The sequence below is a fragment of the Barbus barbus genome, assembly GCF_936440315.1.
Source record: "Barbus barbus genome assembly, chromosome: 21".
Taxonomy (NCBI): domain Eukaryota; kingdom Metazoa; phylum Chordata; class Actinopteri; order Cypriniformes; family Cyprinidae; genus Barbus; species Barbus barbus.
This window is the reverse complement of record NC_136749.1, coordinates 25,045,351-25,057,788: the sequence shown is the minus strand read 5'-3', so window position 1 is coordinate 25,057,788 and position 12,438 is coordinate 25,045,351. Positions and strand designations below refer to the sequence as shown.

Below are 12,438 nucleotides of genomic sequence, written 5' to 3'. Positions count from 1 at the left end.
TAATATTTTCTTGTAAAATGTGGCTACTCCAGTAGTCTTGTTTTATTTACAAACTCGATTTTTAGTGTAGTTATAAAATGACCAATGCTGTATGAACATATCACATCATTTTACACACCCACAGACTTAAAGTGCGTTAAAAACGTATTTTAGGCCACCCATATATTACACCAACCAAGCATCATCACCTTTGAATGAAACGCAGCCACAGATTGGTCGGGACTTTTATTTGTCGAATCATCAGTTCCGGGTCACAGGTGTTTGGATTCTGAAGATGGCGGCGCCCTGTGAGCTGTTCTGCTGGAAGGCTGGTTTGGGTTTACCGTCAGTAAATACAGACTGTCTTATCGTGCAGGTGAGTTTTCATCACTGGCTCGTGTAGTCTGGATATTTATACGGGTTGGGTTCTGCTTTTTCTGTAGAAAATCGCCTCGGTACCGATCACTTACTAAAGTACAGTGGCGGTGCGACATGGTGGCATATATATATATATATATATATATATATATATATATATGTAAGTTATAGTAATGATAATATTTATTTGTACCAGGATTTAATTTTATTACATTTTTACCAAATTTGTATTCTCTGCGTGATACTAAAATACAATGTACTTGTATAGTTTTGTGTGATTAGTGGTTTCAGCTGGTGTTTATTATTACTATTATTATGTGTAAAATATAATAGTGTGTGTATCTCATTATAAACAACAACCAACAGTTGTAACCATTATTCACATAAGATTATATTTGAAGTACCTTGTATACACACACACACACACACACACACACACACATATATATATATATATATATATCACAGAATAATGTCAATATTTTATATTATACTAAATATTTTTTATTATTATTACTATTACCAGTATTATATATTTTCCAGAATAAAAATCTGGATATTTTTGGCCCCGGCTACTATTTTTAATTAAATAAGAGCATACCAAATTAGGTTTACTCATTTGTTTTGTGTTGCAGAACCATGATCTTACGCTGTCTAAATACCAGTCAGGTCATGCTGCCCTCTGAAATGGGAAAATCTCCACTGTTTACTTTTTATGATTTCATGATAAGCTCATGTGTTTTAATATCTCAGTTAATTCCACAGCCAAGGTGTTTATCTACAGATATTTTTGCTGCATGAATCATCTTGTGGGATACGTTTCCTCCACTTTTCTTATTTTTCCACTTCAGTTTGGTCACACCAGGGCGCCACCTGTCTGTGCTACTGTAAGCCACAAACCCGGCACTGTCATCTGGAGTTAACATCAAACTCATCTCCCATCGGCAGCTTTGGAGATGCATTCAGATTCATTTTATTCCTAATCAACAAAGGTTGTGTGTGGGCTCAGAACCAGGTCACTGTTGCTGAAATCGCATGTTAAAGTGATTAGGTTACATCAGCGCTGTGAGTTTTGGACTCTCTAAAGTGTGTGGTGGGATTTTTCCAGGTCGCCAGTGGTCGGGATGATGTCTGTGCATTACGATCTGTCTGCAACAACTCTGGGCGCTTTGAAAACCACAGGCATGTTTTGCTCCCTGGGTCTGATGGTTTAGTAATATAAAGTTCATTCAGAATTTTCCAGATTATCTCATTGCACCAGGAAGGGTATAGTTGCATTAAATCGTAACTGCATGTGAAGGCCTGAGGATGTCTGGAGATTTGCCTGGTAGCTGCCAGCATGAATTAGGCCTGTCATAATCATAACATTGTTGACAGTGATTAATTGTTGGTTATCATTAATGATAATGATTTTTTTTTCATTAATTTTGAGACAATTAACACATTAGTCACATCAACTTACATTTTTATGCCATAATGTGAATAAATGGCATAAAAATGTATTAAAATTCAAATATTGAAGTGTTCCTATAAGACAAATAAAATTAAACAACCTAATTTAAAAAAAAAACAATGTTATTGTATTTTTTGTATTTGTTTAAAATGGCTTTTTATTGTGATATTAAAAGTAATTTAACATTTATGTTATATTATATTATAAGTAGCACGGGTATATTTGTAGCAATAGTCAACAATACATTGTATGGGTCAATTTTCTTATTTTTAATTTTTTTTTTGCACCCTCAGATTCTAGATTTTCAAATAGTTGTATCTCGGCCAAATTTTGTCCTTTTCTAACAAACCATACATCAATGGAAAGGTTTATGTTAAGGATTATGTATAAATCTAAAAAAAATTGATCCTTATTACCGTTAATATTTAATAATAATCACATAATATCAAATAATCTGACCAGCCATTTCTAATAATTATGACAAGCCTACTTTTATTTAGGAGATCTCTTGTGATGTTATGTTCTTGGTTTATTCTACAAGTTTCTGTCTTGATTTTAAAAATATGCTTATTTTATGTTTATGAAGTCAATTTTTTCTTTATGCAGTGCTTGATGTTTTGCAGTGGTCTTGGAATTTCTACTAACACCTGGATACAGTGTAATCTTGTCAAAAAAAAAAAACAACCTCTCCCTTTCTTGTCATGGTAAACTTAGTTGCTTGGTGCACTTTTTAAATTTTAAAATTAATAAAAAAGTGCTCATAAGAAAAACGTTCAGCAAAAACATTTACTCTAGCGTTTATTGATGAATTAACCGCTGCTGTGGTTGCTTTGTTTTGGTGTATTAGAACACTGTTCCTTAACGAGGAAGCAAAGAGCAGTGATTGGATGTGCTGCAGGGCGGGGGCGGGGCTTAAAAGCAGGACACTCCAATCATCATCTGCGGCACTCTATTTAAGGATCTTATGAGCGGCTCAAACTAATTATTACCATCTGCACTTTCAAGAGAAGCTGTTCTGTCATCCGTGGCCTAATTTCAGTGTGTTTATGTGTACAGCAGGAGTCTGATGAACTGCTTTTTCTGTGGGCAAAGTGGATTTCAGCCAGCTGTAGTTTTCCTGTTTGGATTTGCTTTGGATAGTACCGGTTGTTCACATAGGAATGATTTATTTCCAAACTTGATCCCCTCTACTTTACGAGCCACAATTTAGGATTGTGTAGGAATCAATCTAGTTATAAATCTGAGGTTATGATGTCAGCCTTTGATGGAATTTACGGCGCTTTTCCAGCTCACCGCTCAACTGCAGCCGGGAAAAGGAGAAAATCTCAATACTCAGCTTTTTCCAGAAATCCACCCCCCCCCCCCCCCCCCACCCCCACTTTTACAGTCACAGTGAGTTTTTGAGTGCTGGTGATAGCCTAATGTTAAAGCAATCGCCCAGAAATGATTGTGCTGCTGTTTTTGCAATGAAACACAAACAATCTGAAGGATCTTTTATGCAGCTCTTTTCCTAAAAAAGACAGTTCATAGTGACTAGCTCCAAAATGAACATTAAAGAAGTCCATACTATTCATATCTTCTGAAGCCATAAAAAATCTCTGAGGGACAGACTGGCATATTTTGTGTCCATCCATTTTCTATACCCACTTATTTTATGTAGGGTCATGGAAGAGTTCTAGAGTAAAAATAAAGTTATTCCCTGAAGTTAACTGTTATGCTATTTGCTATTTATTTTATTTGTAATAACTGCTTCATTTGTAGTATTTTATAACATTTTGGAGCTTCACAGTCAAGGTCAGTTGTTCAAGTGCTGCTTGAAGATTCTTCAAAAATTACACGGTTGTCGGCTCTGGTAGCCTCATGGGCAGCGTACCGACATATAGCGCCATAGTGCTTTGAACGTCCCAAGTTCGAGTCCTGGCTCGCGGACATTTCCAGATCCTGCCCCCTCTCTCCCACTTTGCTTCCTGTCTAGCTACTGTCCTATCAAAATAAAGGCATAAAACGCTAAAAATAAATCTTAAAGAACAATTCCATGATTGTTCATATTTTGGGTGAACTATTCCTTTAAGAATCAAGTCTGATGATTCTTGAGTCATTCTTGGCTTCGGTCTCAAGTGTAAAGAAGTGCTCCAGGGAATTTAACCCCAGTGTTCAGCAGTATAAGATGCTTTCAATGGAAAGAATCTGCTAAATGACGTGCTGAAGGTCTGAGCCAGGTGTGAAGCGCTCAATCTGTCAGCTCTCAGCTGCATGTGTAGGAATGTGAAATTACGTTCCTCTTTATCGGATGTCGTCGTAAAGCGAGGCATCCCATCCTAAATCCCTAACCCAGTCCAAGAGCTGAATGGAGCTGCTTGAAGTTAGCTAACAGTTGTTGTTTATTCAGGTTGCATTCGTGCTTTTATTGCAACTGCATATTATGTTAACTTCATCTGTGTTGTGTATGAGGTTGTGTTGTTGCTTGTTGTAATTTAGTGGAGCTTGCTAAGGAAAGCAACACAGTTCATCCTTAGTTTGGTTTGGTTTTGTACATAAGTGATCGCCTTAAATTGCTTTTCTAGCTCTTAAGATTTATAATTTTGGCTGGATGTTGTAAATAAAATCCTGTGAACTTGGAGGAGGGAGTTCTATTTGGAGACCAGAATGCCACGTATTGACATGAGGCTAGCAACACACTAATAACCAGATTGTGTCTAAACCTGGAAGCTTAAATCTAGTTAACCAGAAAGTGAAATTAGTGTACATAATAATAATGTCTTTTATATAATTTTCCAGGCATATGCTCGCTTTGCTGGAGCTCCGCTCAAAATTCACAAGATTTCAAACCCCTGGAGAAGCCCCACAGGTAAGCAGGCAAAGTTTTAACAATCTGTTTCTTGGCAAACACTCCACATTCATTAAGACGAATATTTAGCGTGTGCTTTAACTGAGGCACGCAGGCCTCTTCCTCTTTCCTGCCGAGCTGCTGATAACTTGCATCTGTATGTTTTCTCTTTTCACATTCTTGTCTGTCTCCGTTATTATTTTCCTTGGCTCCTGAATTCTTCCAAATTTCAATATTATTCCATATTGAAGACCAATATTCCTTCAGCAGTTTTATATTGGGTAGACCCTTTGACTTTGCAGGAACAGCTTACTTTCACTTCATCATTCTTTACAAAGAAAATTAAATAAAAATAAAGACCATCTAAAGTGTAACAGTTAATTAGCCTGTTTATCACATTATAGCGGACCTCCTCTTTGGATGTATATGATTGCTACATTTTACAGCTACTAAAAGCTTAATAAATAAACAAAAGATCATTTTATTTATTTGTATTTTTGGAAAAATTAATACTTGTTTAGCAATTATGAATTAAATTGATCAAAAGTAACAGGAGAGACTTAAGATCCTTGCACGCTGAGTCTGAAATTTTCGCATGCATTTTTCTGTTTTTTCGTATTCGTTATCCTTTCCTATTAAAATGCATGCTACGGATGCGAAAACGCAGAAAATCGAACCTGATCGGATTTTTTTTATGACGGACGAAAGTTTCGGAGGCAGTGTGTAAACGTAATTGTCACAACGTGAGGTCGTATTTATTTTTTAACATGCAAAAATTTCGAATGAAAATTTCAGACTCTGAATACAATTCTATTTTAAATAAATGCTTTTCTTTTGCACTATATATTTATCAAAGAATCTTGAAAAAAAAAAAATGTATCATGATTTAAAAGAAAACAAACATATCAGCAGCACAACTGTTTATTATGTAATATTGTTTTCTAGAGATCATGCATTTCTATTCTTAAGTCCAGAGTGATAGTCGAAAGTGGACTGTGTGATTGATCATCTTTATAGGCCTATAGAAAATAAATGTTTTTGTTTTTATGTTTTTACTGATGCTGATGTCTTCACTGAAGGTTCACTTCCTGCTCTCAGGACCAAAGATGAAGGCAGCTGCTCCCAACCCAGTCAGATCATCATTCAGTTAAGGAAACAGGTGATTATTTCTTACCTCGCTGCTGTCATGGTCACGTTTTGCTTTTTATCAAGCATTACACAAGTTTCCCTGTATATTTCACTCTTTATTTTGGGTTCATTCATTTGAGAACCGTAGCCTTTCCAGTGAAGCCTGCTGCCATTACAAAGGCTCCCCTAATTTTCTCATTAATCATGTTTGATTGCACAAAGGCACCCATTAAATTTGAATGGAATGAGACACAATAACCATGTGTTTTCAGGAAAGGTTTTAATTAGGTGCATAATTAAAACCCTTCCTAGAAACACATTTATAGTTTCTCATTCTACCAGTAGTAGTGCTGTTCTACCCAGAGCTGATTACAGAGTCAGGAGCATACACTGATCAGATCAGGAATGCTTTCAAACTGTTCTAACTCAGACGATCCAACTTGTAGATTTTAAGTAAAGATTAAAAGATTTGTCAAGCGATCGTGGTGTAGTTTGTTTATAACCAGCCTCTTGCATTCAGGCTTCAAAATTCATAAAACTTATTTTTTGTTAGTGAAGATTATCTTGATTTGATACCAAATTTGTAATCATCTCAAACTTTTGCTGGTCACAGAACTTATTTTCTGCAATAATAAAAAAGCTATTTTTGTTGGTCAAGGACCGCCCAAGAGGCCATCTGACAGACATGTAAAGCAACCAGTCACAGTTTGATTTGTTCAGTGTCGTATAGTAATACTGGAAATTTGTGTTTCAGAAATACAATGCAGACTACGATCTCTCGCCCAAAGAAGGCGCAGACACTCTGGCCTTCATCTCGCTGCTGGAGGAGCGACTGTTACCTGCACTGGTGAGATTCGAACACTGGACTTTGAAGAGGAAATTTTAGTGGGTACATGCTCAAACTCCCATCTCCCTACAGATCTATGCTTTATGGATCGATCCTAAAAACTACGTGGAGGTGACGCGCCGCTGGCACGGAGAGAACATGTCCTTCCCGCTCAACTTCTTCCTGCCGGGCCGCATGCAGAGCAGGCAGCTTGAGCGACTCCGCCTGATCCAGGGAAACAGCTCGCTAGAGGCGGGAGAAGAGGCAGAGAAGGAGGTTGGTGGCATTCTGGATATTGTGCTTGATAGTGTTTGTTTTGTGCTTGATAGTGTTTGTTTTTGCTGTGCGATATGCATCAGATGGTGGGTGGGCTGTGTCTGTTGTGACACTAACACCTCCCTGAGACACCAGGGCGGCTGTTAGACTCCAGCCAGAGGCAACAGTATTCTGGTCCCTGAAGAGGACACTGATAAACCAGCAGATGTGTGGAATCCTGGCTCAAACAGAGCAGAAGTTCCGTTCTGGCAGAGAATTCTATTTTAGATAGTTGCTAGTCTGATGTTGGGAAACAGCTCAGCTTGTTTATGACTCTGTAAATCAGAATGTGCATGCTTGTGAACTGTTTACTACAGCTGAGCAATATATTAAGTGTTACATTTGCAATGATGCTTTTAATGCAATATTAAAGGAATAGTCCACCAAAAATGAACTTTGTCATCATTTACTCCCCCTTGTGTCTTTCCAAACCTGTATGACTTTCCTTTTTCTACAGAACATGAAAGAGCATATTTTGAAGAACGTTGGTAACCAAACAGTTTTGGACTTAATATTTTTGTCCATACACTGAAAGTCAATGGAAAGCAAACTGTATGGTTAGCAGCATTCTTCAAAATATCTTCTTTCATGTTCTGCAGAAGAAAGAAGGTCATACAGGTTTGGGAAGACATGAGGGGGAGAAAATGATGGCATTTTCATTTTGGGTGGACTATCTTTTTACTAGCACATTCACACTGAGAAAGAAAACCGTATTAGCTTTCACACCAGTGCACGATAGCGTTCTGATTATTATAAGTGCACTTGTGTTATATCGTCTGCTCAAGCTCTTTAAAGTTGGGTTCTGATTGGCTTTTCAAAGGTTGATTCTGGTTTTATCATTCAGCAGCTGTAAAAAATCGTTCTGAAAGTGATTTCAATAACGTTCCTTTGTGTTATTAAAGTTATAACAGTGGTGTGGTGTTTTAAAAAATGTTTTAGAAGAAATAAATGTTGGTAAAAATACTATCGTAATGCTATTTATATAAATATTGGTAATACTACTATTATACTTATACGCTATACTATATACTATACAGTATACTAATTTTAAAATGCATTGGTATGTTGATCCATGTGAATAGAAATTATAAAATATATTTCTTGTTCATGGTAATTTGGTGAGAAACATTTTAACTAATGTTTTTTTTCTTGCATTTAATCCTTTTTAATCTAATCTCTTCAGTGGCTGTTTGGATAAAACAAAGCTCTGACTGAAAAAAACATCGGTTACACTTTATTATTTTTATTTTTGCTACACTTAAGGACTGAGGAATATTAATTAACTACATGTCCTTACTATATGGTTAGGGTTAGGATTAGGGTTTGATTTAGGGTTGCTTGCATGTAATTATGCATAATTTATTGTTATTATAATAGTAAGTACATGTAACGTGTAACAAGGACACCTTAAGATAAAGTGTTACCAAAAAAAATTTTTGCAAAGCAAATACACGAATATTGAGATATATAAAGCTAAATACTGATATTCTAGATATAAAACATAATGACTGGTAGAAGTAGAGAAAACAAACATGAGAATCTATAATCTAGTTGTTTCTTCTACATCCTCTCAGTTGTTATTCTCTGTAACTCTCTCCATCTTTCCCTCCAGCTTTACCATGATGCTTTGGAGTGCCTCAATCTTCTCTCTCAGCGCCTGGGATCGAACACATTTTTCTTTGGCGATTCGTAAGTGTTTTACCCATCAAGGTCGACCTTTAAGCTTTACTCTCAGTTGATTATGGGTTGGGTTTAATATACATTTGATGTCTTTGTGTGTGTGTGTGTTAAAGGCCCTCTTCTCTAGATGCATATGTCTTTGGTCATCTAGCTCCGCTTATTAAGATCCGGCTGCCTAACTGCCGACTGCAGCAGAACTTGAAAAATCTGGACAACTTGAACACATTTTGCTGTAACATCCTGAGCTTGTACTTCCCCAGTGAGTGTAAAGGTGGGAGACCAACAACCACAATATAAAGTGCTTACATAGAACAAAACGTCCATTGTTCTGTCTGTAGAATAAGAATCATTGAGTCCTCATGTTCGTGCCTGTTCTGTTTGCAGAGGGCGTCAGTCGTCCGATGTCCAGCACACAGCAGGGGAGCAACGTTGACAACGAGCCATACAAGAGACGCAAGCAGCTGCTGTCAGTGCTGGTCGCAGTGGCAGCGATGCTGAGCTACGCTCTCCTCACCGGCATAGTAGCTTTTGAGCATGTGCAGGAGGAGGAGCCTGTAGGCCCCGCCCTACTCAGAGGCCCCTCCCACGAGGAAGAGGAGGAGTGAATGAGGATGAAAGAAAGTGGGACTTTTTAGTTGCACTAGGATGGACATGCCTACATGGTGGAGGAAAACACAGGAACAGCATATGGTTGGGGATTCATGTATTTATTCATTGAGCTTTAATTGCATGATAATCTTTGGTTTTATATCTTATTTTTCCATAGAGCTGCACTCCTTGCTTTAGTCTCTTGACTGGGTGTATGCACCGGAGTTTTCTTTTTTACCGAACAAAATAAAAAGCAGAACTACAAATGTTAAGCTAAGTTTAGCTGAGGAAGCACTTAAAACTTGTCGTCACCAACCTCAACTTTCATTGTGTGGACCAAAACATATTACAGTTTTAAATAGCTTTATGATAATGAGATTTACATCTCTTGCTATTGCATCTACATGGTTTTGCCTTATTTGAAGCTCTGTGTTTTTCTTTTAACACATTTTATTTGCTTACCTGTGATTTTCTGCTGTGCTGTCAGTACTGGTCTGCTGTTATATACTTCAGAGCGATTGATGCTCATGTTAATATGATGATCCTATTGAGTGAAATAGGAAATTACCCATATTTAATGATGTTATAGTCTTAAAGACCCAAATCACCAAAAACATCATTTATTCTACCTTGTCTCATTCCAAACCTGTGCGACTTGGTTTCTCATGTGAAATACAAAAGACATATTATGTAAAATGTCGACATTGATTTCTTCTCAATTGAAGTGCTGATTTGTGCTCCAGAAAGAGAAAAAGTAGCTCAAACAACTTGATCTATTTTCTACATATTCTGCAGCCATACTTTAGTTAATTTATATAATTATTCACTAAAAATATCTCTCTTGGCTATTGGAATTTATTTGTGCTATATATTCTTATTCAAATTTGAAAGTAAAAAAAAAGTTCAAATATGAATCAGCATGTCTGATCACATGTGAAAACCAATGGCATTTGGCATCACTAATTTGTGCATTGCACATTTGAATATTGTGCCAGAATGATTATGGCACATTGTATAGAAAACACTGACTTAATAAAACCTATATAAAAATATCTTCTTTTGTGACAATCATACATGCAGGTTTACAACAACACACGGGTGAGTTAAAAATGACAGAATTAAAATTTTTGAATAAGCGAACCCTTTAAACACTTTCAGCTTACTGCAAAGGATAAAGAGAAACTGTTTTACATTATTGATGATTCGAAATGGAGCTTGCATATTTTTTAGGAGACCGTAACAGATTAAAGCCAAAAGTTACTGTCCAAAGAAATCTTGCTGACAGACCACAAAACTGGCTGAGATGTTTCCTGTAACTTTCCATGAGGTCCATGGCAGTTAAACTAGAGAGTGATTTTTTTTTATTTAGTTAAACTGTTTGAAAGAGAAACAATGGATTAATGAATATGCTTGATTGTTACTTATTGATTGTCCCCCCCCCCCCCCCCCCCCATAAGCATCCTTGTTTTAGACCATAAGGCTCCAAAACTAGTTCACTGGTGCGTTATGTGTGTATTCACTCATACACTAGATTCTACAGAGATGGAAAGGAGACAGATTGAAAAGTCACAAGGTGTTACGGGCTGTAAATATATATTGCTTATGGATTTCTATTTTCATAATTTAATGGGCAAATAAATGGTCCTGAATAATCTTTATTCTGCAGTGGGTTTCTTTATTTTGTGCAGTTGCAATGCTGCATTGACAGAGGGAGTTGCTGATTTTATCTGTTGCATTGTTGTGTGACCCTGAGAACCAATGACCTGTGAACTGTGTGAATTGGAGGTTGTAAGAGAGAAAGATATTTATTTCAAGCTACGGTTTACCTGCCGGCAGTGTTTCCGAGCATCAGAGCTGACTGAGCGAGGGCTCTGTGAATTGGTGCCCTGGGGATACACAGCTGTGTGTTACAGCACCAGACTGGAATCTCTCTCTGGCTCCTGTTCGTTTCCTTGTATTTGTGTGTGGAAACATGGTGAACCCCCTCCCCATGCAGCACTAGATCTAGAGCAATCAGGAGCTCCCCGAAGCCGCACGACATCGTTTAATGACCTCAGAAGAATCATCTGGGAAAGAATTCCTGTTCGAGAAGGAAAAATGCATTTGGATTGTGCTCATTTTCCACACAAGGATCGAGATGGGGAAGTGGTGGGTGGAGTTATGCTTTGAACTATGTGTCATGGACCAAACTGGTTCTGGTTTTGTTCAGGGTGTAAAAGTTTGATTCATGACTCCATTGTGAAGATTTTACTCAAAACTCATATTTTCCCTTCTGGGAAGAGGGCTGTTTAACAAGCTCCTCATTTAAAGTACTTTCTGATGGTGCTTAGTACAAAAAGCTGAACAATTTTTTTTCTGCTTGCAGGGTCCAGTAAAGCTCAAGTATGACAGAACTGTTCCCCCGACACCTGCTGTTAAAAGCTGTTTCTAGGGAAACTCAGTGGTAATGAAAAATAAACATCACCCCAGGACAGACTGTCGGGACTGAATGCTGAAACTGAACAGCCCTCCTACTGCTCTGCTTTAAAATGTCAACAGCATTTTCTTTCTTTATGCCAGGAGATTGTGTTTGCAACTACACTGGCACAAAATCAAGAGCTGACACTGGAATTATGAATTTGTGTGAGAATAGACGTCAAAGCCAGTGTTTGCATCTGTTCTTTTCACGATACAACAATTCTTATGGTATTACCATGTATATTATATTATGTATACTGCCATGGAGTAAATAGAAGGTCTTTTTAAAAAAGAAAAAAAAAAAAAATTGTGTAGGATTTACTTCTAAACAATTGTGACCCTGAAAACTTTTTTTTAAAATTGAGATTTATACATCATCTGAAAGCTGAATAAATAAGCTTTCCATTAATGGATATGTTATGATCAGACAATATTTGGCCGAGATGCAACTATTTGAAAATCTGGAATCTGAAGGTGCAAAAAAATTTAAATATTGAGAAAATTGCCTTTAAAGTTGTCCAAATTAAGTTCTTAGCAATGCATATTACTAATCAAAAATTAAGTTTTGATATATTTACAGTAGGAAATTGACAAAATATCTTTATGGAACATGATCTTTACTTAATATCCTAATGATTTGTGGCATAAAAGAAAAATGGATAATTTTGACCCATACAATGTACTTTTGGCTATTGCTACAAATATACCCCAGCGACTTAAGACTGGTTTTGTGGTCCATGGTCACAACTGTCACTCAGAAATTGTTAGTAAATTTCACAAATAATTACAGTACCACATTAAATAAAT

The 12,438-nt window shown here is 36.9% G+C and overlaps 1 protein-coding gene across 1 annotated transcript; it reads left to right on the top strand.

The window, feature by feature from the left end:
* The first annotated feature begins 253 nt into the window (after positions 1-253).
* Positions 254-10,831, top strand: LOC306887278 (metaxin-1-like). The gene is made up of 8 exons (XM_079444905.1): positions 254-355; positions 4,589-4,658; positions 5,717-5,796; positions 6,520-6,612; positions 6,685-6,867; positions 8,519-8,595; positions 8,700-8,857; positions 8,971-10,831. Exons 1-8 carry the CDS (start codon positions 275-277, stop codon positions 9,189-9,191), a joined length of 963 nt encoding a protein of 320 aa, XP_079301031.1. The 5' UTR covers positions 254-274; the 3' UTR covers positions 9,192-10,831.
* Positions 10,832-12,438: the final 1,607 nt, after the last annotated feature.

Bases quoted from the DNA above. Each gene is read 5' to 3' on its own strand.
- LOC306887278 (XM_079444905.1), top strand. From the start codon at position 275: ATGGCGGCGCCCTGTGAGCTGTTCTGCTGGAAGGCTGGTTTGGGTTTA. The intron at 5,797-6,519 runs GTGATTATTTCT...TTTGTGTTTCAG, and splicing joins TCATTCAGTTAAGGAAACAG to AAATACAATGCAGACTACGA. The intron at 8,596-8,699 runs GTAAGTGTTTTA...TGTGTGTTAAAG, and splicing joins ACATTTTTCTTTGGCGATTC to GCCCTCTTCTCTAGATGCAT.